Source organism: Cajanus cajan, chromosome 1 (genome assembly GCF_000230855.2).
Source record: "Cajanus cajan strain Asha chromosome 1, NIPB_CcT2T_4, whole genome shotgun sequence".
Lineage (NCBI taxonomy): Eukaryota > Viridiplantae > Streptophyta > Magnoliopsida > Fabales > Fabaceae > Cajanus > Cajanus cajan.
Window position 1 is genome coordinate 22,068,840 of NC_138517.1, and position 23,757 is coordinate 22,092,596.

The 23,757-nt window shown below is 32.9% G+C and overlaps 1 protein-coding gene across 1 annotated transcript; it reads right to left on the minus strand.

Annotated features, from left to right (window-relative positions):
- Window positions 1–1,431: 1,431 nt before the first annotated feature.
- LOC109805631 (uncharacterized) lies at window positions 1,432–22,415 on the minus strand. The gene is made up of 3 exons (XM_020367798.3): window positions 13,881–22,415; window positions 13,504–13,587; window positions 1,432–7,497 (listed from the first exon to the last, which is right to left on the minus strand). The coding sequence occupies exons 1-3, from the start codon at window positions 13,951–13,953 to the stop codon at window positions 7,352–7,354; spliced, it is 303 nt and encodes a 100-aa protein (XP_020223387.1). The 5' UTR covers window positions 13,954–22,415; the 3' UTR covers window positions 1,432–7,351.
- Between the last annotated feature and the right edge of the window lie 1,342 nt (window positions 22,416–23,757).

A 23,757-nucleotide genomic window follows, 5' to 3' on the forward strand; every position in this document is an offset into this window, starting at 1 on the left:
TTAGATATTAAAAATATGTTTATATCATAAATAAATTAAACTTAATTTTTATAAAATTTAACATATTTTTTTTTATATTTTTATTAATATTAAATTATTATAAAGTAGGTCTTTAAGATTATAGTTCTAATCAAATATTTAAAAAATATTTATGATAGATAAATAAGTCATACTTAGAATATATATTTTTAAAGAAAGTTAAGTTCAAACCTGTTAAATTATAATATAATATAATTTAACCTAGTTTATTTTCATCTTTAACTATAATCATAGATATAAAAACTTGTAAAAAATAATTATGATATATAATTATACTCTTAAAAATTATATATAAAATTTTTAATACTATAAATATATCAATAATATTATCCCTATTCTCTAAAATTTCTGAATGTCTTAATGTCGAAAATGACTTGAATGCAGATGTCCCCAGGCAAGATTTCTCCTTTTCTGATTTCGTTTTCCGATGATGTGATATCCTCTTCTTTTCTTTGGTTGGGGAAATACTTGTAAAAAAAAACTCTGATAATTAAATTTTCTTGATGTATCTCTTAATATTTATATTATACCTACCGGATTGAACTTTGTTTTATCTATGAGTAAAATATTTGTTGCTATTTACGCGTTATGGACGTTGTATAACTGGTCTTATCTTTTTTTACCAAACCTCTCAACTAATGTGTTGTACCGATATGTTTGTCGTCGAGCATATCATCAAATGACATCTCGACATTATATGTCCTCGGTCGAGTGCCATATCTCGACCAGGTTAGAACACATCCAAAAGGTGAAAAGGTTTAATAAATCAACTACGCGTTTTTCTTACTCCAACCTTCCATTATAATGGTTATATTTTATTAGTATAAAATATTTTCAGATTTTATTGATAATAAATTTTTATTAAAATCTAGATTAGTCGACTCTAATTTTTTTTCTTTTGATCAGATTTTTTTATAACTAAAAAAATTGAATTTAATATCACGTAGATCCACAATTTATTGAGATTATCTTTAAAGTTACTCAAAGTAGCGTTTGCAATTACGTCATCATAGATTTGTTTATTCGAGTGAGATCAGCACCGACATTACGGTCAAAGGAGCGGGTGGAAATCCATAGATTCTTTTTAATTCGGTGAGAACTACTTGTTATTTTTTTTGTTTGAACTCGCATACCACTAGTGACCACGAAATGTCGGGTTGTCTCAATTATTTCATGATTTATAGATATAAAAAGAAAGATTATAATAGTGAAAACAAATAAATAATAGGAGAGACAAAAAGGAATTTGATTGATATAATATTTCTAAGAAAGGATTTGATATGAAAGCTATAGAAACAGACAGTATAGAGAATCCAGGAACTTTAAGGAGTTCGAAGACCTTGAGAACCCAGAAAATTCTAATCGAGTGAAAGAACTTCGAGTCTTATTGCATTGAGAATCTAAGAGGAAAATTATATAATGATTCATGTATCCTGTTTTCAACCACAACTAACTATTTAGAGTTAATTTTACAAATTCTGTTGTAACTTGTTCAATTAGTTAACAACTAATTTTCACCTAATATTGTAAGTCAACTAACTACATAACAATTTCCCTCCCTTAAAAGAATTCTTGTCCTCAAGAATTGAAAAATTGAGGAAATTTTCTAAGTAAATCATAATAGAACTCCCAAGTAGCATCCTCCGCACACTGATTCTTCCATTTTACTAAAACTTTTGTCACTGCTTGTCCCCTTTTCTTGATGAAAGTTCTGTCCATAATTGTCTCAGGCTCCCTTGCATTGGTTGCATTAGTAATATGGCTTGGAAACACTGTTGAAATGACAACATCCCCAATATGTTTCTTCAACTGAGATACATGAAATACGTTATGAATCTGTGATGTATTTGGCAGTTGTAGTTTGTAAGCTACTAGCCCCACCTTTTCAATTATTGGAATTGTCTATCAATCCTATGTTTATTGGCCATTTGTTGCATTTTATTTTGAGCTCTTTTCAAATGAAATTTTAAAACCTTCAACCTCTTAGTAAGACTTCTATCCAACAGTTCCACATTAGATTCTCCTGGCAAATAGGGTAATGAAGCAGGAGGTGGTTGTCCATAGACAATTTCGTAGGGTGTAGCATTGATTGCTGTATGAAAAGTGGTGTTATACCACCATTCAGCCAATGGTATCCACTTAGGCTAGAGCTGTGGAGTATTTGAACACATACACCTCAGATAAGTTTCCAAACATCTGTTGACAACTTCTGTTTGTCCATCTGTTTATGGATGGTAAGCACTTGAAAGCTTTAACTGAATCCCTTGACAAGCCATTAACTCTTGCCAAAATTTACTGAGAAAGATAGGATCCCTATCACTGACAATTGACTCGGGAAATCCATCTAATCTGAAAACTGTATCCATGAAAGCCTGAGCTACAGTGCAAGCGGTATATGGATGAGTAAGGGTCATGAAGTGGGCAGCTTTACTCAACCGATCGGCCACCACAAAAATGCATTGTTTTCCCTTAGATAGAGGTAAACCTTCAATGAAATCCATGGAAATATGCTGCCATACATGTCCAGGGATTGGTAATGGCTGTAATAACCCTGGACAAGCAGTGGTTTCATATTTATTTTGTTGACAAATGTTACATTTTTTCACAAATTCATGTACATCTTTTGTCATTCCCTTCCAAAAAACTATAGCTTTTATCCTTTGTAGAGTCGCATGTCTTCTTGAATGCCCACCTGTTGCAGTAGAATGCATCCACTGTAACAGATCTCGTCTTAATTGAATATCCCTTCCAACTACCAACCTTCCTTTCCTTCTCAACTCAGAACCATTCCATGAATGATGTTTGTGACTATTAGCATCAGCTTGTAATTGAGAAATCAATTTCTGTACATCAGGATCTGATTGATAAGATTGTAAAATTCTAGCTAACAAATCAGATTGTAAGCTTGTGACAGTTAGTGCTTCGCAATCAATATGTTCTATTCTCGATAATGCGTCAGTAGCTACATTCTCCTTTCCTTCTCTAAATTCTATAGAGAAAACGAACTCCATGAGTTTAACTAGCCATTTTTGTTGGAATGCCATGGATAATCTTTGGTCTAATATATATTTGAGGCTTCTATGATCAGTTTTTATCACAAAATGTCTATTAAGCAAGTAATGCCTCAATTTTTGTACAACAAATACTACTGCCATCAATTCTTTCTCATAGGTCGATAAAGATTGTTGTTGTTTACTTAGGATCCTACTGATAAAGGCTAAAGGATGATGATCTTGCATTAACACAACACTAATGCCATACCCTGAAGCATCCACCTCAACCATGAATGTTTTGTTGAAATCTAGGAGAGCTAAAACAGGTGCATTCATCAATCTTGTCTTTAACTGTTGAAAAGACTCTTTTGCCTTGTCAGTCCAAACAAAATTATCCTTCTTTAGCATGTCGATGAGGGGTCGTGCTATAGTCCCATACCATCTCACAAATCTTCTATAATACCCGGTTAACCCCAGAAAACCTCTCAACTGTTTCACGTTTTGAGGTAATGGCCAATCCCTAACTGCTTGTACTTTTACCGGGTCAATTGAAACTCTTCACTAGACAAAAAATGGCCTAAGTATTCCACCTTGTCCACCCCGAAATAGCATTTTGATTTCTTGGCCAAAAAATTATTCTCCCTCATAACAGACAACACCTTCTCTAAATGCTGTAAATGTTCAACTTCATTGGTGCTATAAACTAAGATATCATAAAAAAAAAACCAATACGAATTTTCTAAGAAACTTACTGAAAATTGCATTCATTAGGCTTTGGAAGGTTGCTGGTGCATTTGTAAGTCCAAATGGCATAACTACATACTCATAATGGCCACTATGAGTCTTGAATGCAGTTTTATGAACATCTGTTGGATCTATTTTGACTTGATGATAACCTGACCTTAGATCAATTTTAGAGAAGAACATAACACCATTTAATTCATCCATGAGGTCCTTTACCAAGGGAATAGGAAACCTGTCCTTCACTGTTCCTTTATTCAACTCTCTATAATCCACACAAAGCTGCCATGACCCATCTTTTTTTCCAACCGGCACAACAGGACTTGCATAATGGCTGCAGCTACTCTGAATAAAACCATAATTTAGCATGTCTTGTACCAGTTTGTCAATAATGTCTTTTTGATTGCCAACATATCTATAAGGTCTCTTATTGACTGGATTTACACCCTGTAACAATGGAATTTTGTGATTAAATCCTTCCCTCATAGGAGGTAACTGAGTAGGCTCCTCGAATACATCCTCAAACTTAGCTAATAAGGCAGAAATTGCTGTAGGAGTGGTTGTCTGTTGAGCATGAGTAGTTAAACTCTGTAGAAAAGGTCCTTCATCCGGATAAACTTGTATCATAGAGAGATGTACTCCATTCATGAGAGTTTTTTCCATTAGTTGGTTCTTAATAATTTTGATCCCATTCTGAGAAGATCCTCTTAACACATGTCGCTTACCATCTACCACAAATTCCATCTTTAATTTGTCAAAGTTCCAAACAATGTCTCCTAATGTCACCAACCATTCAATTCCAAGCACCATATCACAACAACCCAAAGGAATTAACATCATATCAGCTTGGAATTTATTATGTTGTAAAAACCAGCTGAATTCTTTCACAATTGCTTCAATCTTCATTTTATTACCATCTGCAACAATTATTTGTAAAGGCTTCATAACTTGAATCCTACACCCTAATTTCTTAGCTATATCAACATCTAAGAAATTATGTGTACTACCACTGTCAATCAAAATATGTAAGGGTTTCTTTTTGTAGCTTCCTGTGACTCTCATAGTTCTAAACCCTTGCACCCCAGTCAAAGCATTTACAGAAATATATGGATCCCCAAAATCAATCTCCTTCACCATTGTCTCAAATTGCAATGTCTCATCATCCTCCTCTTTATCAATCTCCACCATGTGTAGCTGAAGTTTCTTGTGTGTCAGGCTATGTTCATACGTAAAAGGTTCATCACAGAAATAACAAAGTCCCTTTTTCCTCCTCTCATTCATATATGCAGGTGTTAGATTTCTCCTCAACTTCCATTTGGATGAATCCACCTGATTCTTTGAAAAAGTGACAGGTTTTGTAGCAATTAAGGGTTTGGTAGAGCTCTTAGACAGAATTGATTTCACTGAATTTCCCCCTTAGTTGGTAGATTCATATAGCTTTGCCAAGGTAAAAGCCTTCATCACGGTAGTTGGTTGAAACATCCGCACTAACATTTGGATATCATGTCTTAACCCTCCCAAGAAACAACTAAGTACATATTCTTCAGATAATTCCAACTGATTAATGATGGCATCAAATTCTTCATGATAAGCAGTAACAGTAGAACGCTGTCTCAAATTCATCAGTTCCACCATAGGATCCTCACACAAATTCCCAAATCTAATTCTTAATAGCTTCATGTATTTAGTCCAATTTGGCCAATTATCATTTTTTTGGGACTTTGCAAAGGCATGATGCCATTTCATTGCCTTGCCTTCAAAATGCACTACAGTTAATCGCACTTTGAATTCTTCAGGGGTTAGGTCAATTGCAAAATACATCTCACATTGATAAATCCATTGATTTACATTTTCACCATTGAATTTAGGAAAATCAATTCTAGCCATCCTAGTACCACAAGCATAAGGAGCACGATGATTACTCGAACTAGAAAGATGATTACCCACACTAGAATTATGATGATTTTTGTGTAGCAATTCAGTTAACGTCCCTTTCAATGAATCTTGTAATGTCTTTTGCATTGCACCTGCGAGTTCCACCATATTCGCTTCCAGTTTCTCCGAAATGCAAGTTTCCAACCTTTCTTCCATTTCACGCAAAGTTGCTTGAGATCTGGTTGATTCTGCCATGACTTCAAGAAGTGCGCCCCAAGAACAAGACTCCTGATACCAGTTGATATGAAAGCTATAGAAACAGACAGTACAGAGAATCCAGGAACTTCAAGGAGTTCGAAGACCTCGAGAACCCAGGAAATTCTAATCGAGACAAAGAACTTCGAGTCTTATTGCATTGAGAATGTAAGAGGGAAATTACAGAATGATTCATATATCCTGTTTTCAACCACAACTAACTATTTAAAGAGTTAGTTTTACAAATTCTATTGTAACCTGTTCAACCAGTTAACAACTAATTTCCACCTAATATTGTAAGTCAACTAACTACATAACAGGATTGACCTGTTTAGAAATATATATGATAGCTGAATAATTACACAAAAAAAGAAATAAAACATGACGAAAATATAAATGATATTACCTAACTACATAACAGGATTGACCTGTTTAGAAATATATATGATAGCTGAATAATTACACAAAAAAAGAAATAAAACATGACGAAAATATAAATGATATTACTATATATTGAATATTAACATCCATTGATCAAACCACTAATTATCATTCATAACATCCTTCATTAAATGTTTAATATTTAGAATGTGTCTCGTTAAAACTTTATTAGAAAAATTTTGTGAGATAAAAACCTAGTGAAACAAAAAGAGCATATCATTCTTAAATATTTATTTCTCCCTTTCATGTATATAATTGTCTTTAAGACGATAAAGTCCAATCTTGTGTATTAACTACTTAAAATCTTTTCTTGGAAGTGGCTTTATAAAAAGATCTATTAGGTTATCACATAAGCGAACTTCTTGAATATTTATATCACCATTCTTTTGAAGATTGTGAGTAAACAAATTTTTTGGTTAAATATGTTTTGTTCTATCTCTCTTTATATATCATTCTTTCAATTGTGCAATATACGCATCATTATCTTCATATATTATTGTTGATGTCATTTTTTTGAAAGATAAACTACAAGTTTTCTATACATGTTGAATCACAAATTTTAGCCAAACACATTCACGATTTGCCTTATGTAATGGTAAAATTTTTACATAATTAGATGAAATGGCTACTATGGTTTGTTTTACAGATCTCTATGAAATGGTTGTACCACAACTTGTAAATAAATATCACGTTTGTGATTTACTATTATAAGGAACTGACAAATAACTTGCATCTGCATAACCATTTAGTTCTGGTTTTGAAACATTTTAATAGAATAACCTCATATCCATTGTACCTCTAAGGTAATAAAGGTTTTGTTTAACTCCATTCTGATGTCTTCGTGTAGGTGAAGAACTAAATCTTACTAACTATTCTTACCAGGATTAAGTCGATTTTCATTAGTCGTCTTCTTAATCTGCAAGATGGTTCCTCGCACTCTAAATGTCTTGGATGTACCAACAAAAAAGACTCTGACGATCAAGTTAGTCCTTTTCTATTACCAAAAATCATTTTATATATCTCTTACCCAGGCCGAGACCCGTTACTTTTCTTCCATAACCATTGTGAATGTTAAGGTTGACAGTTTTATTGGATAACTTCCTTCGCCACCTCGACATCACTATGCCAATCTCCATCAGTATTTCCAACATTACTAATGAAGGAAATAAAATATATCATATTGATAAAGTTAAGAAAAAACCTCAATTGAAATTAGTATTGTCAGTAAAGTTTACATTTAACATTGATAAATTACACTAACAAATAAACAAAAAATGTTATATCAAGTTGTGTATAATTAGCAAGATACATTAGTGCCCCTATAACATTGAGATATGGTACTTCAAAACCAAGTATTTCTTCATCCTTTTCTTGGGGGTATAAATGGATCTTTGTTAACATTTAAAGATCGTACAACCATAGTGCACAATGGATGTGATTTATCCATATAAAACCTTTTAAGCATCTTTGTTATGTAAGCTTCTTCATGCACAAAAATTCTATTTTCTAAATATTCAATTTGCAATCAAAACTTTGTCCTTCCTAAATCTTTCATTTTAAATTCTTTCTTTAGGCAATATATTACTTTTGAAAGTTCTTCAGGAGTTCCAATAATGTTTATGTCATCTACATAAACTAAAATTATGACAAGTCCATTTTCATATCTTTTTATAAATCTACATGGACAAATTTGACCATTGTTCCATATAAGGATTAATTCAACTTGATCAAGTAATCTTCTCTAGAAATTGCATCATAGGGCAAATTAAATCATTTAGAGAGTTTCATATAAATGTCAACGTTAAGAAAGGCTTACAAATATGTTATAACTACATTCATTAAATGTAAATTAAGTTTTTCATGTATAACCAAACTAATTAAGTATTGAAAAGTACTTGCATTCACTACAGGTGAACATATTTTTTTAAAATCAATATCGAGTCTTTGTGCAAATCCTTGGACAACTAGTCTTGTTTTGTATCTCACAATTTCATCATCCTCATTTTGCTTTTGCATAAAAATATTACATATGTAAATGATTTTACATCTTCAAGTGTATAGACTATAGGTCCAAAATGATTCAACTAAACTATAGGTCCAAAAACCTTTTGCTTTGACGAACAAGTTTAATTTTGCCTCAATTGAGTTTTTCTATTATTTTGCCAATCATTTATTTTTCAACAATATTTAATAAGTTGTGGTTCTTGATCCTCATTATTATTTATCATCTTTAGCGCTATATTATATGTAAATATATCATCAATATCAATTTCATTTTGGTTTCATCATATTTACATTCATGTCATAATTTGAAATCTCTTTGTTTTCACAAATTTCAGGTACCTACGCCCTTTTGGAACTTATTAATTATGTCAAGGAAATAGTTTGGACTTTTTATATTCTTGATTTGACTATCTTGGTTTTTAGCTCCTTTTCTAATTTCTTATATTTGGAACTAATAAGTTTATTGCGCTTCATGCGAATTTGAGACTTTTTACAATATTGTCCAACAAGAACATCAATTTGTTGGAGCATTAACAATTGATATATATATATAAATTATTTAACCATTCATTTGGTTAAACTTTTGTAAATGAATTATCTTTTGAACTTTTAGTTCACATTATTTTGAATGAGGATCAAGATGAGATAACAATAATTCATTTCAACTAATATCCTTCTCCAACTGCTTATTTTTCTCTCCCTGTTATTGAGAAAACATTAAAAATTAAAATTGACAAATTGAGCCATAAATAGGACTCTTATAATTAATTAACATCATGTATCATAATATTAGGATTTATATTTCCATAGGAATGATAATTCTTTGTGCATGAAAAAATTTCTTTTCTATGAAACATCCTGTTGTCACCTAGAACGAAGGATTTAGATGGAGTTTAGTGTAACATGGTTTTTTAAAAAAAAAAATAGGTGATTTAGTAGCCCAGAACGGGCCGTTCCCAATCTGGAACGGGCTGTTCCAAGCTACTGAATTGATCTATAAAACGTAGCTGAGAACAGGTCGTTCTTCTAGAGGGAGAACGGGCCGTTCCGGAAGGAATACGGGCCGTTCTGGATGGAGAATTGGTCGTTCTGGATGAATACCAGAACGGGCCGTTTTGATTTCAGAACGGGCTGTTCTGCATGTGGTTTTTATACGTGTTGAGGGAGTGCAGAACGGGCCGTTCCGGTTTCGGTACAGGCCGTTCTGGCCATTCCGGAACTTCTATAAATAGGGGTTGGGGACAGTTAAGGAGAATGAGTTTTTAGAGAGAAGTTTTAGAGAGAAGGACTCTGGATCTGTGAGCTCCTTTCTCTCCCAAATTTCTTTGTATGATTCCTTTTCTCCTCTAGGTCACTAATGCCTTCTGTCTTTTATTGAAATTCAGTTTAGGAAGCTTGCTTAAGGAGGATTGAAGTTTTGGGTTGAGCTTCGGAAGGGAATTCTACTTCTTCTCAGTTATTGGCTATTTTGAGCCAATCTTCAGGTGAGGGAAGTTAGAGTGTAGATTGATTAAGTTGTTAGGTGTGGATTGAGTAGTTGCTAACTTAAGTTGTTAATATGCTGTGTGTTGATAATATGTTATACGTTGTAAAAACTAAGTTGTTTTTATGTTGTTTATATAAGATGAATTTTAAATATGTTGTATATTGTTGAAGTTGTTTATAAAGTTGTTAAGTTGCATTAAGTTGATATTGTAATTACTATAGTTGTTTAATTAAGTTGTTTGCATGTTGTAAGTTGTCTATTGTCGTTAAGATGTATATTGTTGTAAAATTGATAAGATGTCTATTATTGAAAAGTTGTATGTTGTTTAAGTTGTTACGCTTATTAAGTTGTGATGATGAGTTGTTGATCACTAGGACTAGGGGAGATGTTTTCGAAGTTGCTCATCCCATTGTGTGAATTGAGATAGTTGTGGTGCTCTGAGAGCCCAATTTGTTGAAAAACCCTCCTTGGGAAGTTGTCCCTTGGAGTGGACGTTGTATTGTTCTCCTCTAGGACTTAGTTGATCCCGTGTGTGGGCAAGGTCGAGGTACACGTGTACAAAGCGACCACAATATAAGGGCCAAGCCGAGCTATACTGATTACAAACGGCCAGATGTTGAGATACATAGTACTAAGGTGATAAGTTGAAAGTTGTTTTAAAGTTGAATCTCTTAGTACCGTGTGGGCGACATGGAAATAGTCAATCCATGTCATGGTTGAATGACCAATTTGAGTAAGGTATCTAGTTAGAGATGTAGTCTTTGACTAGGTACTGGAGGGTGCGTGGTACTTGGAGGATAGTGGGTGGGCTAACTCCACATGTGGATTGGTGAAGCTAGCCAAGGCCGTGGTAGGCTTATACCCAAACCCTTCTGTCCTGACAGTAGTACTGGACCTCCGAGTCTAAGTGGCACACCTGAGAAATCGTCTATTGTTGTCTATACCTGGTTCTCTTCGGTGTTCCTAACGTTGTACTATACCTAACCTGGTTGAGATAGGTCAAACATTGGATTCGGTAAGGTTTATGCCACCTAGACTGCTCAACCTCAGTTGTTGGAGATCTCCCAGTTGTACATGCGTGACGGCGCATTAAATATTAAGTTGTATATTGTTGTTGTTGTTGTTGTTGTATTAAAGTTATTTCTAAATTGTATGAATGAGATGGGTTTTTATGTTGAACTGTATGGTCGTTTGTGATGATGATTATTATGCATTTATTGCATGATTGTTAATATGATGAAGTGTGTGGTGTCTTGCTTGATGATTAATGGATGCATGAGTAATATTGGATAGAGTATGGTGTGACTCTATGAACATGACTGATAGTTGGATGATGTGTAGTATAGATTTTATTCTGTACTTGTATGATTGGTTTTGAACTCTAGCTTACCCTTTTGTTTCCATGTAGTGGAACTGCGATGATCATACTTGGTATGAGAGCAGGTCAAGGCTATCTTAGAGTTGAGGTGATCGCTGCAAGACGGGAAGTTTTGATCCTCGTGTTAGAGTTACCACCTTGGTGTGCTTGACCGATAGTAGGAGATAGTAGTTTTGGATAACTGTATAAATACCTAATACTTAAAAACTTAATGATTCGTATATATTTTTCATGTTTTTTTTGTATTTATAAGTTATCCAATTTTATTATTTATCTTAGTTCACTATTTTTAGTGCGATTCCACTAAGTGTAGGGACCACGGCGGGTCGTTATATTTAGTGGGGCTGATACATGCATATTTTTTTTATACAAAAAATAATATATTTTAAAAATAAGTTATATTTTAATAAAAGAAAATATATTTTTCGTCCCTTATATTATTTATTAGTGTCAATTTAGTCCTACTTTAATTAATTGAATTAATTTAGTCTCTCATCTTTAAAATGTATCTGAATGTTTGATATTTCGTTTCATTCGTTTAAATACTTAACAGATTTGACACGTGTCATGTCGCATGTCATGTTGTCATGACACGTGTCATACTGTCATGCCAAGTGTCATGTCATCGTGCCACTTGTCATGATATCCAGCCATGGGGCATGACACATGTCATATCCGTTAAATATTTAAACGAAGGAGACTGAAAATCAAACATTAAGATACATTTTAAAGATGTGGAACTAAATTGATTCAATTAATTAAAGAGACTAAATTGAATCTAATAAATAATATAAAGGACAAAAAGTATATTTTTGCCTTTAATAAGATAAATGTATATGTTTAAATTGTCTATGTATAAAATATAAATTCAGATGAGATATTCATTTATTTAATGTCCATCAAATTTTCGAAGGAAATCAATTTTCATGTGATAAGGAATACTCCTTAAAAATGAATTAATTTTTAAAAAAAGTTTAATTATAGTATATATATATATATTATATTAATGTTCACATATATAATGTAATATATTAAAAAAAATATTTTTTGATAAAATAATATTTGCAACATATATGTTTACTTTTTGTATTTTCTATTTATTGTATACGTTGATTAAAAATAATCAAAATATTGTATACATTGTTTAAAAAAAATCAAAATAGGAAATATCGGAAGATTTATATTCTATTAATTAAAATAAGATTTTTTGAAATTACAGAGACTAAATATAATAATTTTAAATTTGAGGAATCAAAAATAAATTTATCGTAAATTTGAAAAACTAAAAACATATTTAAGTCAAAATATATTTTAAAATAAATTATCATCTAAAAATTTATATTATATATTAAAAATATGTTTATATCATAAATAAATTAAACTTAATTTCTATAAAATTTTTTGAAATGTCCGGGTTGTCTCAATTATTTCATGATTTATAGCTACAAAAAGAAAGATAATAAATAGTGAAAACAAATAAATAATATGAGGAAAAAAGAATTTGACTGATATAATATTCCTAAGAAAGGATTGATCTATTTATAAATATACATGATAGCTTAATAATTACACAAAAAAAGGAAATAATATATAAAAAAAATATAAATGATAATAATATATATTGAATATTGACATCTACTGATTAAACTACTAATTGTCATTCATAACGCTTTCCATTGAATGTTCAATATTTAGAATATCTTGTTAAAACCTTTCTAGAAAAAATTTTGTGGGATAAAAACCTAGTGAAACAAAAAGAGTACATCTTTTTTAAATATTTATTTCTCCATTTCATGCATACAAGTATCTTTAAGACAATAAAGTTCAATCTTGTGTATCAACTACTTAAAATCTTTTCTTGGAAGTGACTTTATAAAAAGATCTATTAGGTTATCACATGAGTGAATTAACTTGTTGAATATTTATATCACCATTCTTTTGAAGATTGTGAGTAAACAAAAATTTTGGTTGAATATGTTTTATTTTATCTCTCTTTATGTATCATTCTTTCAATTGTGCAATATATGCATCATTATCTTCATATATAATTGTTGAAGTCATTTTTTCGAAAGATAAACCACAAGTTTTCTATACATGTTGAATCACAAATCTTAGCGAAACACATTCACAATTTGTCTCATGCAATGGTAAAATTTCTACATAATTAGATGAAGTGGCTACTATGATTTGTTTTATAGATCACTATGAAATGGTTGTACCACCACCTGTAAATAAATATCATGTTTATTATTCACCATTATAAGGATCTGACAAATAACTTATGTTCTTACCAGGATCAAGTTGGCTCCCTTGTTCATCTTTTTGATCTTGGTCTCCGAAGTTGGTCTTCGTTCTCCTCAACATCTTCGATGTACCTGCAAAAAGGACTCTAACGGTCAAGTTAGTTATCTTGTGTATATCATTTTTTCCTATATAATTACCTGTCTTGTTCCGTTATCGTCCAATCCCATTCCATGTAACCGTCATAGTCGTTTCTTTTGGAGAATTAGTAGCAATTAAGTTATCCTCATGACGAGCAATGTCCCTAATGTATCGAGGTCAATGCCCAATATCGTAAATTTAATCTGATATTCCTATTTCGAGATCATCTCGGCATCCTCTGTCTTCGCTCTCAAAAATTGAGCTGACAAATAACTTATGTTCTTACCAGGATCAAGTCGGCTCCCTTGTTCATCTCTTTGATCTTGGTCTCCAAAGTTGTTCTTCGTTCTCCTCAACATCTTCGATGTACCTGCAAAAAGGACTCCAACGATCAAGTTAGTTATCTTGTGTATATCATTTTTTCCTATATAATTACCTATCTTGTTCCGTTATCGTCCAATCCCCTTCCATGTAACCGTCATAGTCGTTCCTTTTGGATAATTAGTAGCGGTTAAGTTGGTCATCCTCATGATGAGGTATACATCCAATGTCCTCAATGTGTCGAGGTCAATACCCGATATCATAAAATTCAATCCGATATTCCTATTTCGAGATCATCTCGGCGTCCTCTGTCTTTACTCTAAAAAATTGACCTATTAATCAGACTCGGTCATATCATAACCTCAGTCTCACAAGTCAAATTGGTACATAAGCCCCCCAAGCTTTGAACGATGTAAGAGTGAGAAAGGTTAAAATGATAAAGAGTTGTGATCCCAAAGAGTTATAAAGACAAAAAGATATCTTTAAGGATCCAACGGTTCTAATGTTGGGAAATGTGAAGAAACGCGGCGATAATCATTATCGTTGAGTCATTTGATGTGTACAACATTAAATAGACCACAAATTTTAATAAAATTAATTACATGAGACGTTTCATTAATGGGACGTGACATTTGAAGGGCTAGTGAGAAAAAAATTCTTTTATTTTGATTGTTGCACCATTTACCCACTTTTGATGGAAAATATTCTTAAATTTTCTTTATTTGAAAATGTCTTCTAGACCATTGCAAAAATAATCTAATAATTTATTTTCATGAGTTTGTCTTTAAAACTGATTGTATTTAAATAAATTTCACAACCATATGAACAATACAAATATTATATGAAATAAATAATGTGAAGAATATGATTAGAGATAAAATATGATTAGAGATAAAATGTGATTAGAAATAAAATATCTAATATTGAAATATGATTTTAAAAATATGACTTTTTTGATAAATCTCTTCACAACTTTGTCTTGTATGTTGCAATACCAATGAAGGAAAAACTATCGTACTAATAACATAAAGAAAAATAATAACAGAGAGAACAAATAAAACAATATGAGATAGAGAAAAGAATTTGATGAATGTATTATTTCTAAGAGAAGATTATTCTATTTATAAGTGCATACAGTAGTTGAACAATTATACCAAGAATGAAATAATATATAATGAAAATATAAATGGTAGTAATGTACATTGAATATTGATCCACTAATTAAGTCACTAATTATTATTCATCATTTATTTAACTCTTTCTTCCCAAATTTTTGTGTTTTTACAAAATATTTTCTCAACTTTTTTCTCATGAATTATGTTATTAAATGTTCAATTTATCAATTTGATCCCATTATTTTTAAAATGTTCAATTTGATCCTCTAATTTTTTAAAAAAATATTCAATGTTGTCCTTTCACCTAATTACATTAACATTATTAGTGTTAATTTGAACGGAAGGGCAACATGAAACATTTTTTGAAAATTAAAGGATGAAATTGCACCTTTTAAAAATAATAGGACTAAACTAAATCCTAAAAATAATAAAGAGACTAAAAATATTGTAACACTGTTAGTTTGTTAATTGTTTTGTAGTAGAAATATTGGTGTATGGGGCTCTTAAGATGTGTTGAGTGACTTTGAGAATTAAGGAACTCTTAAGAGTTTGGTGAGTTTTTGAGGCTTTTTGACCAAACATTCAGTTAACCTTGAGTGAGAGAAGGTATTTAAGGTTTCTTTTGAGATTCAGGCCATATAACCTCATTCTAAAAAAAACCTAGAGAGAGAGAATTCTAGAGAGTGGAGATTTGAAGATCTTAATTCTTCTTTTTCCTTTCTAGACTCCTCAAGAGAGCAATATATCTTTAGTTGGTGCTTGTGTGTTTTGATCAGAGGCTTCTAGCTGAAGATCAAGTTGGTGGGTTGGTGTGAAGCTTGTATGCTTGAAGCTCGAAAGTTCATCTTATCCTTATTCCTTCATCTCTTGCTTAGAGTGTGGTAAGGTAAGCTATGAGTTTTTGTTGTTATATTATTTTGTTGCATGTAGTTTATTTACACCAATAATGTAATTATGTGTCACATTTTCGAAAGATTGAATGTAATGGGTAGGTTTTTTGTGTTTTGAGCACTTGAGTTGAATTTTGATGATTTAATCAAATTGTTGGTGCATGCTGAACTTATGGTATTATATGGGTTAGGAATGAAGTTTACATGTTGTTTGGTGCATTGCTTAACTGTTCTAAGTTTCAAGTGCAAGGGAGACAAATTCATGATCTACAAAATGTAGAAATTGCAGTCACGTTAGGCAAACCTTCGTGGTGTTGAGCACGATTCTAATTAGAGGTCTTTATCTCGGTTCATGTCAAACGCAAGATCAATGGCATTGAGTGTGAGGAAAGAGACTCGTTTCGGGTTAGGATGGCACTAAATGTGGTTTGAATGGTGTCAGATATAAAAGTACTAGAAAGTCTCTAACATGGTGACGCTTGGCCCTAGTTGGCTGGTACTAAACATGATCAAGGTAGAGGCTCTTTTCCTAGACGATGTTGAGTGCTAGTGAGATGACGCTGAGTGATAATGAGGTGACATCAAGCGCTAGTGTGGTGATGTTGGGTGTGAGTTAGGTAGAGACTCTTTTCTTGAAATAGGGTCAAGCTTGGGTTTGGCCATACTAGGTGTGAGGTCCTAGGGGTTTCCTACCTAAGTCATGTGGAGCATGGTGGAGTGGCGTTGGACGTGGACAAGGTAGACGACTCCTTGCCTTGATGATGTCAGGCACAAGGTATGTTACGTTGGGCACAAATTAAATTATGAATGCTTGTTGCTTAGTGAGTTGTTTGGTGAACATGGATAAAATTATTAAGTCTATTACATGTTGTATGTTGTATGATGATGATAGTTATATATATATATATATATATATATATATATATATATATATATATATTGATATGGCATAATATATGTAGATATTTGTATGGTCAAATTGTTGTTAAGCATTGGTATGTTATACTTGATTGAGGTATTAAGCATTGATATGCTAGTCTTGAATGAGTTGATAGGCATTGATATGTTATACTAGAATTGTATGATTTGATCTCTATATGTATTAACCTAAGGTAATGTATATAGATTATATATATTGAAGTATTGATGCTAAGAATGTTGTGGGCATTAAAACATGTTGATTGGCTTAGGACTAGAGGAAAGATGTTGTTTTGAAAGTTGAAGATCCAATGTAGGGAATCTCGTTACGGTACCTTGGGAGGCTAATTGTTGAAAACCCTCCTTGAGTAGGTGTGGAACTGTTGGAGTGGATTTTGGTGGCTAAGGATAGATCTCTTGAAATTGGTCTTCTTAGCCTTCTAGTGTATGATCAACATGGTCATTTCCTTCTTCCTCCTAGTAGTTAGGTTGCTCATTAATGATCACTTTGAGGTGCCCTATGTCATCCTTGCTAATAATCTTCATCCATTACAATGTTGACTCTCTAGTGGCTTCCATTGGAAATCCCTAGGCAGATAGCAATCCAAGAAATCCCAAATTATAGGCAATAACAAGTTTCAGAGATCCTACCACTATGACCTGGTTAGGTCTTGGGTAGCTATTCTTTCCCAGTGAAAGATAGTGCTTGAGAAATAGTATGCTTGTGTTACATTGTCTTCCAATGGACACCATAATGGAATCAAGTCTTTTGTAGTGATGATACCCTCACTCTAGAAGTGGTTGTTGATGGATCTTACTATCCATTGGTGGAGAACTTTCAAGGCTAGGTTCTAAAGCTTAGTGTCCTTTGATCAACTTGTTTATACCCAACTTCTCTAGTAAAAATGTGCCATGAAACAACATCTGAAACCTCAAGGGACAATATAAGTAAAACCTCCTAATACTTCTTACTCATCATGGTCTCTACTATTTCAAACTCCAACAATATGTTGAAGTCTACAGAGTCATCTTTTGCTCCATTACCCCCATAAAAATGATACCATGGCTATAAGAGAAGGGGTTAGTATCCTCTAGGAGGTCTCCATCTTCAAAAGGTTCTTACTCTCACTCCTTGCAAGTGGATATGAACTCTACACTACAAAAAAATGTAATTTGTGGTGATTATTTTGACAATTTCTAGAGGTTAAAAGCCGTCACAAATTGCATTACCAGCATCATTAATAACCGTAAGATCCATGGACGCCAAACACATTTTGTGGCGGGTTTTTTTGTAAGCGTTGGTTTTGGATGCTAGAAAATTCAATCACTTTGTGGCGGCTTAAAATCACCACAAAACTCATTTCAATTTTATGCTTTAACTTGTTTTACATTTTCTGGCGGTTTAAAACCGCCACAAAATGTATTTTAATTTTGTCTAATCCAACTTTTTTTTTGACGGTTTTAAACCTCCACAAAATTGTGTTTTCATTTGACTTGTAATATTCTCGTAATATTCTACCATTTTTTTTCTTCTCATGACACGTTACATGTGTCCATTTATCTCTCTCTCTATATATTTATTGTTACTCATAGTTAATACTAGCTAGCTATTTTTAATAACCTTCATATGTGATTCTTCATTTTCAGATTTGATTTTTTAGATACCTTCATACATGAATTGATTAGCGGTTTTGTTATAGGTGAACAATGCAACAACAAATATAACAAAGGAAATAGTAGATTACAGTGCAGAAGATGTATCTACCAGAATGGGATCCAATTTTGAGTCTGTTTATCATTTGAGTCAACTTGCACAGTCACTTCTTAAAGAATCTGATGGAATAACACTAAGACCAAGAAGTCCAAGAGGTGATGTATTGAAGGAAGCAAAAGGAATGGGTTAGTGTTGAAAAACCATAGGAGGAGTGAGGCCACTTTTGAACCTTAGCTCCTAAGTTTTTATTAGCATAGCATTTATTTTTATTCCTATTTTGTCCTTGTCTTTGATTTTCCATTTTTACCCTTGTATTTTGGGGTATCTTAGACATAGGATCTATTTTACTTGTATTTCCAATTTTACCCTTGTATTTTGGGGTATTTTAGTCATAGGATTTATTTTCTTTTGTATTTCTCATTTTACCCTTGTATTATGGGGTGCTTTAGATCATAGGATTTTATTTTTGGGCTAAGGTATTTGATTAGGGTGAGAACAAAAACCTAGACATATTTTGTGACTATTGGACCTATTTTTGGTGTTAGAAAGGCTTAGGCCCAAGTGGAGGGCAAAGGTTGCATGGTCTTATCATGCACCTAGATGTAGCCTAACTAAACCCAAAGATTCCATCATTGGCCACCAAGTTGCATCTAGGATTAATTTGGGTTTCATTTGGTGTGCATTTGGCATTGTGAATTTTGGCCATGCAACCCTAAATGCAACCCTAGATGCCTCTCACTCCTATAAATACCCTAGGCACCACACCTTGTAAATACTTTGGATATTGAATATAAAGAGAGCCTTTTGTGCCTTTATATCTTTCCTTAGTCCCTCTTGGCTAATTCGGCCACCTCCCTCCCATCTCCACCTTGAGAAAAACAACCCTAGAAGTGGCCTTCATCATCATGAAGTGAGCCAACCCTAGAGTAACCTTCTCATGCATTTCCTCAAACACCTTCTACCCAACCTTCATTTTTGTCCATTCCATCATCATCCACCCTAAAACCTTGTGCCACCTTTGAAGAACTTGATCCTTGGAGAAGGCTTCCTATTCTTTGTTGATCATCTCAAGTTCATGCAAGTAAGGATGTCATCATGTGGTATCAGAGCCTTGGTTCTTCAAGGGTAACACTTTCTTTGTCTCTAGATATTTTCGGTCATGTCATGTCTTCCTTACATGTCTTCTAAGTGTGCCTAATTGAATCATCATAGTTGCCATATTTTGATGATTCATAAATCTCTTCTCATTGTTGATTCATACCATATATTCCTTGGGAATCATCTTGGCATTTTAGGCTTTCTTATTTAGGTTCTTGCCTTTTTCTTTAAATTTTTGAGTTGTTGAAAATTTTGGGCTGCATGTTATACATTAATGTTTTTATTTTTTTAATCCATCCGATTTTGTCATGAGTTTGTCTCTTTGAACTACCTTGAAAAAAAAATTCCAAGTTTTTATGTTTAACCATTGAAATGAGAAAAATATGACATACATGCCATATGTTTGATGAATTGGCCGTGACTTATATGTGCTTTAGAGAAGTCAATCATGCATGCTAATTAGTTCTAGCATGTTCTACATTCCTAAAATATCATGTGTGATTACATTCTTTGCACATCTATGCCTTGAAATTTTGGCCAAATTTGAAGTATCTCCTAGTGCACTTGTATGCCTATATATTGTTTGATGTTTTGAGCATGAGAGTGAATTTTATGTGCATATTTTACTGCTGGACATTTGCACACTAAAAGTTTTAAAATTCACTCAAGTTGTTGTCTCATTAAGCCATCACAAAATATTATAAAGAATACTCTTAAAATTATTGCTAAACTATTTGTTAGACACAAGTGTAAAACCCAAGCAAAGGAAGGATTATAGTATAAAAAAAAAAGAGAAAAGTGGATGGACCTTGAACATCAAAAATGAGACTTGGGCAAGCACAAAAAAGAACAAAAGAAACAAAAATAAGAAAAAGGGAACCTTGCTAGACTTGTGGACTTTGGGACAAAAATTTTTCCTACCTTAGCAATGGAGTTATTCTTAGACCTTTGAAAAAACTAGTGTATGGCTGTATGAAACATTAAATCAAACATATTAAGTGCATCATTCCATTTTAAGCCTACTTGCTAAATTCTATTCTAGTGCCATTCTAGAAATTATTCTCTTGTGTGCTTAGCTTTCTTTAATGTGCCTTAATTTTAGTTTTTGAGTCTTTCTTCTATTCTTAAGTTTGTTAGCACAATCTCCACTTGAGTTTAGCCTTTTTAATTGTACTTTTTTAGTTTTTATTCCTTAGCCTCTTGTACTCTTGGGTTTTGATTTTCTTCTTGACCTAGGTGAGGAAAGCTTCTAAACACCACATCCTTTCTTGGTGGATTGAGTGGAGGGGCTGTCCAATTTGAGTCCAAGGAACTTTGGAGGATCACACCAAATCAAAGAGTGCAAACACCATTGAAAGGCTAACCTTGGGTGTTTATTATGAAGGGGTGGAGATTTGAAGACTTGGAGATTCAACAATTTCTTTTTCTTAATTGTTTCTTTCTTGTTTTATTTTTGGCCTTTTTGTATTTGGCCTTTTCTTTCTTTCATTTTGGGTTATAATTGGCCATTTTAAACCTCTTCATTTTTTTGGTGGTAGTTTCGTGTAGTTTGAAGGTGATTTGAAAACCTTCACTTAGGAAACCGACTAGCATATGCTTTAAGTGCTTTCCTTTGCATGCTTTAAAGCTTTGGTAGTATATTTGCCTAGGACTTTACTTTGTTTATTTGTTTCGTTTAGAAGGTTTCATTTGCCTACTAGGGGGGCGTGCACAACACACACACTTAACTTTTGTGCAAAAAAAATTGTTTTGTGAGAAAAGTGTGAAAAGGCTTAGTAATTTTTACTTGAAAAGACTTGGTTTTTAAGTGATTCTTAGTAGTCCAACTCCCTTGATAGTTCAATTTGTATACTTCGGCTTTTTCATACCAATCTTGCATCTTGAAAACCTTTTTGTGAAAACCTTTTTATCACTCATTCTTTGTGAAAACCTTTTTACCAACCTTTTGAAAACAAATTTGTGAAAACCTTTTCTTAATCAAAGATGAGTGCTCATTCTAGTGTACATGATCATAATTCTTGTAGTACTAGGTCTAGTGTTAGAGATGAGATTAGAGAGTTAAAAGAGTACATAAGAAAAAAAGAAGAGGAACACATAAAAAGAGAGGAAGAAATTAGAAAAAGGGAAAAAGAAAATGCAAGGAATAAGGAGGAAATAAAACAATTACTTGCAAAATTAGTTGAGGAGAGAGAAACTAGTGGATCCAAACCTAGGATTGTTCCAACTAGATCTCAAATAGGCAAAGAAGTTAGAGTCCCTAGGAGTATGCATGAGGAAGAAAATACAACAAGAGAGGTAGAACTTAGAAGAAAAGAAAATAGAAAAGAAAGAAAAAATAAAGAAAAGTATAGAAAAAGTTCAAGAGTGGTTAGAAAATGAAAAACAACAACCAACACTCTTAGAGAAGAGTAAGGAGGATAATATTTCTTCTAAAGGGCTTATGCTTGAAGAGAGTCACTTTCCCATTGAAAATGATTTAAAAAAGACTCTCTTCATTCATCAAGACCTTTACTTTTTCCCTCATGTTGCCACTAGTCATGAATTGGAGATTCAAAAACAAATCCTTTTTAAAGAAAAAGAATCTCAACTTCAAGATTTAGTGAAGAAGAAGTGGACTTCACTTAGTCTCACTTCTTGTGCTACTTTCTTGGTGGTGCCCAAGGAAGATAAGCCTTCTTTCTTTAAGACTCTTTCTACTTTACTTGTCCTCATAAAGCACCCAACTTTTGATTTGTATGATTTGTTGGATACATCTCACGGTGTCCTATTTTCTATTTTTGATCTTGAGGGAAGTTCAAACTTATTTGAACTTAACTTGGTTACTTCCCTACAAGACAAACTTAGATTATATGAGTTTTCTAGACTCCTCTTAACACCTTTTTCTCATATGTATCCAATAAATAATGCAATAAAAAGTTTTTTAGGTAATTGTTTAGTTAAGTTTTCTTTATTTTCTAGTACATACCTAGGTCACTACATTAGGTACCTCCAACAAGATATTTTAGTTTTTAGGACTAATGCATTAGTGTGCTATAGTTTTAGTCTTTTTACCTTTTTAGGTTTTGGTTATACATCTAGACTTCACCATGAGGAGGATCCTATCTTTTGCATTAGAGAGTCTAGTACTTTTAATTTAGACAATCTTTTTAGCATTTTTAGTAGAACTCCTCTTAGGATACACTTTCCATTTCTATCATATACTATTACCTCTAATGCTTATTTTTATGTTTTTGTTGGTCATGATGCCCACCATGAGGAACCTCTTGATTTGAGGGCAAATCATTTTCAAGAGGGAGGGAATGATGGAATAACACTAAGGCCAAGAAGTCCAAGAGGTGATGTATTGAAGGAAGCAAAAGGAATGGGTTAGTGTTGAAAAATCATAGGAGGAGTGAGGCCACTTTTGAACCCTAGCTCCTAAGTTTTTATTAGCATAGCATTTATTTTTATTCCTATTTTGTCCTTGTCTTTGATTTTCCATTTTTACCCTTGTATTTTGGGGTATCTTAGACATAGGATCTATTTTACTTGTATTTCCAATTTTACCCTTGTATTTTGGGATATTTTAGTCATAGGATTTATTTTCTTTTGTATTTCCCAATTTACCCTTGTATTATGGGGTGTTTTAGATCATAGGATTTTATTTTTGGGCTAAGGTATTTGAATAGGGTGAGAACAAAAACCTAGACATATTTTTGTGGCTATTGGACCTATTTTTGGTGTTAGAAAGGCTTAGGCCCAAGTGGAGGACAAAGGTTGCATGGTCTTATCATGCACCTAGATTTAGCCTAACTAAACCCAAAGATTCCATCATTGGCCACCAAGTTGCATCTAGGGTTAATTTGGGTTTCATTTGGTGTGCATTTGGCATTGTGAATTTTGGCCATGCAACCCTAAATGCAACCCTAGATGCCTCTCACTCCTATAAATACCCTAGGCACCACACCTTGTAAATACTTTGGATATTGAATATAAAGAGAGTCTTTTGTGCCTTTATATCTTTCCTTAGTCCCTCTTGGCTAATTCGGCCACCTCCCTCCCATCTCCACCTTGAGAGAAACAACCCTAGAAGTGGCCTTCATCATCATGAAGTGAGCCAACCCTAGA

Bases quoted from the DNA above. Each gene is read 5' to 3' on its own strand.
- LOC109805631 (XM_020367798.3), bottom strand. From the start codon at position 13,953: ATGTTGAGGAGAACGAAGAACAACTTTGGAGACCAAGATCAAAGAGAT. The intron at 13,588-13,880 runs GTAAGAACATAA...TCCTTTTTGCAG, and splicing joins AGGGAGCCGACTTGATCCTG to GTACATCGAAGATGTTGAGG. The intron at 7,498-13,503 runs GTAAGAACATAA...TTCCTTCATTAG, and splicing joins AGGGAGCCAACTTGATCCTG to TAATGTTGGAAATACTGATG.